The sequence below is a fragment of the Sinocyclocheilus rhinocerous genome, unplaced genomic scaffold, assembly GCF_001515625.1.
Source record: "Sinocyclocheilus rhinocerous isolate Xijiao unplaced genomic scaffold, SAMN03320098_v1.1 scaffold430, whole genome shotgun sequence".
NCBI classification, from domain to species: Eukaryota; Metazoa; Chordata; class Actinopteri; order Cypriniformes; family Cyprinidae; genus Sinocyclocheilus; species Sinocyclocheilus rhinocerous.
The window spans coordinates 1,463,492-1,467,458 of record NW_015668442.1 but is presented as its reverse complement, the minus strand read 5'-3'; the positions used below and the strand labels follow the sequence as shown (position 1 = coordinate 1,467,458).

The window sequence follows — 3,967 nt, the reverse complement described above, 5'->3', positions numbered from 1 at the left end:
GACAGAAACAATACTGTACTACATCGATGTTTCCTGTCGGCTCAATTTTTGAGTTTACTTTGCTGTTCCGATTCACATGAACGGCGCTACATCAGAAATGGATATTATATAATAGATGCTTTTTTGAACATATTAGCAATTAAAAAATATTAAAAAATGATTGTAATATTATTCTAACTAAGTGTACGTGAGAAATCACGGCATGATTATATAAAGCTACTTAGAAGAAGTTAAGTTGGTCAACTTGGTTCTATAGTAATGGTCATGACCTCTGGTAGATATAGTCTTACCTTAATTAAGTGTTTACAGATATATGGGCACTAATAAAAGTATTCTAGAATGAGCTAAGTATTGCACGAGCAGTCTAGAGCATTAGTCAATCGCCTCTGTCTAATGACCAAGACTGACGAGTTTGTGAATATGAGATCCGTACACCGGCCGGTACGAGTGTTATGGGGCAAGCGAAATGTGAGACGTGCGGATTCATCTGCAAAGCTTTTATTTAAAGGCGTGGTCATAAAACAGGCAAGGTTCTGACAATGGCAAACAGGTATATTGAGGGAAAGACAAAAGAGTAATCCAAAATGGGCATGAGTCAGTCGACAGCGAACGTTATCCAGAGGGCTTGACAAGCAATAGTCCAGGCGAGGTGCAAACACAGTCAGAATCAGAAAGGCAAAGGGTTAATCCAAGATAAACAGGCAAGAATCGGGTAACACAGGAAAGCAGGCAAGACAAGACTATGACTAGGAACTAAGGACTAGGACAGAAAACTGGCTCCGTAATGTGCTACCACTAGGAGAGTGATATACGCAAACAATACTCTGCGATTAGAGGATGATTTGAGTGGTTGTTATATAGTGTGTGTGTGATTGGCTGCAGGTGAGTCCAGTCAGTGCAATGGAGCATGGGAAATGTAGTCCAGGGTGATGTGCAACAGTTTGTGTGGTGTGAGAGTCAATGTAATCAGAAGGTGGCCTCTGGTGGCGAGTAGATGAAAGATCATGCACAGGATTCATAACAGAGCCCCCCCACCAAAGAGTGGCTTCCAGACGCTCCAACCACAGTACAATCCAGGAGGGCAGTGGAGCGTAGGCGGAAACAGGGGGAGGGATGGAGGGCCAGGTCCATGTGGAAGTGTTAGACCTTGGGATTGAGGCAGGACCGGCAGAGCAGGGAACCAGAATGGAGCTGGCAGTACTAGTGGAGTTGAGGACCACCAGAGCAGAGCAGACAGGTCTGAAGATCCCCACGGCAGAGTAGAAGTCCACCATGGTGGAGCAGACAGAGCAGGAGCCCACCAGGGTGGAACAGACGGAGCAGAAGACCACCACGGCAGAGCAGACGGAGCAGCAGACCACCAGACCGGAGTAGACAGAGCAGAAGATCACCACGGCGGAGCAGACGGAGCAGCAGACCACCAGACAGGAGCAGATGGAGCAGAAGACCAGCAGAGCGTAGCGGAAGACCACCACGGTGGACCAGACGGATCAGGAACCCATGGCAGAGACTGGTACCTGGGAAAAACTGAGACACAAGAAACAGACATTCACGGTCTCAAGGACCGAGGCGGGGGCACAGGAAGTTCATCCCTCATCTCACTAGTGACCACTGAACGGGCAGACAGTTCATAAACCAGCACACTGACTGAAACTGGACAGGCATACATTTCCAAATCTGGCTCATTGACTGAAACTGGACAGGAAGACAGTTCATAAACAGGATCACTGACTGAAATTGGACAGGCAGACAGTTCACAAATGGTCTCACAGACTGACACTGGACAGTCAGACAGCTCATAAACGGGCTCACAGACTAGGACTCGCAAGACAGACCGTTCAGACACATTTGGGGAAACAGAACAAGCAGACAGTTAATGAATGGTCTCTATGGCAGTGACAGGGTTAACGGGACAAACATGGAGTGCATTTATAGTTTCTGGGCTCATGACAGGCAGGGTTAAGGGTTCAAAGGTGGGTTTTTGAGCTGTGACAGACAGGGCTGAAAGTTCTGTGTTGGTTTGCTTGAGAGTGGCTGGACAGACAGCCAGTTCAATATTGGGTACATTGGCAAAGGCTGATTGGGTTGACAGTTCACAATTAGATTCAAGAGCTGATTTAAAACAGACAGACAGTTCAACATCAGACTCATGGACTGAAACAGGACATACAGATAATTCAGAATTAGGTTCATAGACTGAGACTGGTAAGACAGATGGTTCAGAATTAGACACACTTGGGACCAGTGGACCGGCAGACAGACCAAAGCCAGGTGCATTGACTGAAATTGGACTGGTAGACATTTCAGTGAGTGACACTAAACAGGCAGACAATTCACAGTCAGACTCAGTTGAAACAGGACAGACAAATAGTTCAAAAGGAAACGTCATAGTTGAACTGCATGACAGGTTTAGAACAAGATGAGAGTTCCGAGATGTCCTCCTCGGCCGGTTCAGAGCAGGAGAAAAGTTCATAAGCGGCCTCCGTAGCCGTGACATGACAAACAGGGAGTTCACAGACGGCCTCCATAGCCATGACAGGACAGACAGGGAGTTCATAGACGGCCTCCATAGCCGTGACAAGACAAGCAGAGAGATCACAGACAGCCTCCATAGCCGTGACAGGACAGGCAGAGGGATCACAGACGGCCTCCATAGCCGTGACATGACAGGCAGAGGGATAACAGATGGCCTCCATAGCCGTAACAGGCCAGGCAGAGGGATCACAGACAGCCTCCATAGCCGTGACAGGACAGGACAAGAGTTCATAAGTGGATACCACTGACACCTCTGGAGGTTCTGCAGCGGATGCCGCCACCACTGGAGGTTCTACAGCCGTACCATCAGGAAACAGGGAAAGTTCATTAGTGTTCTTATTAACAGGACAGGTACAAAGTTCAGCAATGGTTCCTTCGACCGTGACATTACCGGCTGAATGTGCATTGCTGGGCGCCACCACCATACAAGGAGCTGAAGTGAGCGCCTCCGCCTCGGGAGGTTTGGCGGCCTCAGCTGCCACCTCTGGAGGATCTGGAGCGAGCACCGCCATCTCTGGAGATTCTGCAGCATCAGCCGCCACCTCTGGAGACGCCATAGTGGACGCCGCCACCTCAGGAGGTTCTGTGGTGGTGTTTGCAGCCCAAACACACAAAAAAGCGATCCCCATCATGGGAAGCGTTTCAGACAGGGGAATCAGTTCAGGAACAGGTGGGCTAGAGTGAGTGGGTTTGGGGATACCAGCTGCGCGTGCAGACACCAGTGGTGCATTCCTCACACTGGATACCAGACTGGGATACTGAATGGCTGACCTTGATAATCTGGGTGTGACGTGACTCTGGATGATCAGCCGTGATGTGACGTGACTCTGGAAGATCAGCTGAGACGTGACGAGACTCTGGACGAACAGCTGATACGTGGCGAGACTCTAGAAGATCAGCTGAGACGTGACGTGGCTCTGGGAGATCAGCTGAGATGTGACGAGGCTCTGGCAGATCAGCTGAGACATAACAAGGCTCTGGCAGATCAGCTGAGACGTGACGAGACTCATGAAGATCAGTTGAGACGTGACTGGACTCATGACGAGCAGCTGTGACTTGACTTGACTCATGAAGATCAGCTGTGACTTGACTTGACCCATGACGTTCAACTGTGACTTGACTTGACACATGAAGATCAACTGTGACTTGACTAGACTCAGGAAGATCAACTGTGACTTGACTTGACTCATTATTGGCAGTTGTGACATAACGGGGCGCTGTTGTATCCACCATTTTGCAATTAGGCTCCGCTGTCGCCGCCATTTTGTGAGCGTGTTCTAGTGCGGCTGCCATTACACGAGTGAGTGCAGGGTCGCGTTCCTCCACGATACCCACAGTGAACGCTGAACCAACAGACAACAGAGCATAATCCATAAAATCACTTAGAGAAGACCGGGGACCCTCACGGATTAATCGTGTCTTTAAAGGTTCA

General features: G+C 49.2%; 1 protein-coding gene across 1 annotated transcript in view; it reads left to right on the top strand.

The window, feature by feature from the left end:
- LOC107734022 (CMP-N-acetylneuraminate-beta-galactosamide-alpha-2,3-sialyltransferase 1-like) overlaps positions 1-1,634 on the top strand; it is a 13,628-nt gene extending 11,994 nt beyond the window's left edge. Inside the window, exon 6 of the mRNA XM_016545877.1 lies at positions 1,163-1,634. Coding sequence (XP_016401363.1) covers positions 1,163-1,634 — 472 coding nt within the window. The remainder of the gene's footprint in view (positions 1-1,162) is intronic.
- Positions 1,635-3,967: the final 2,333 nt, after the last annotated feature.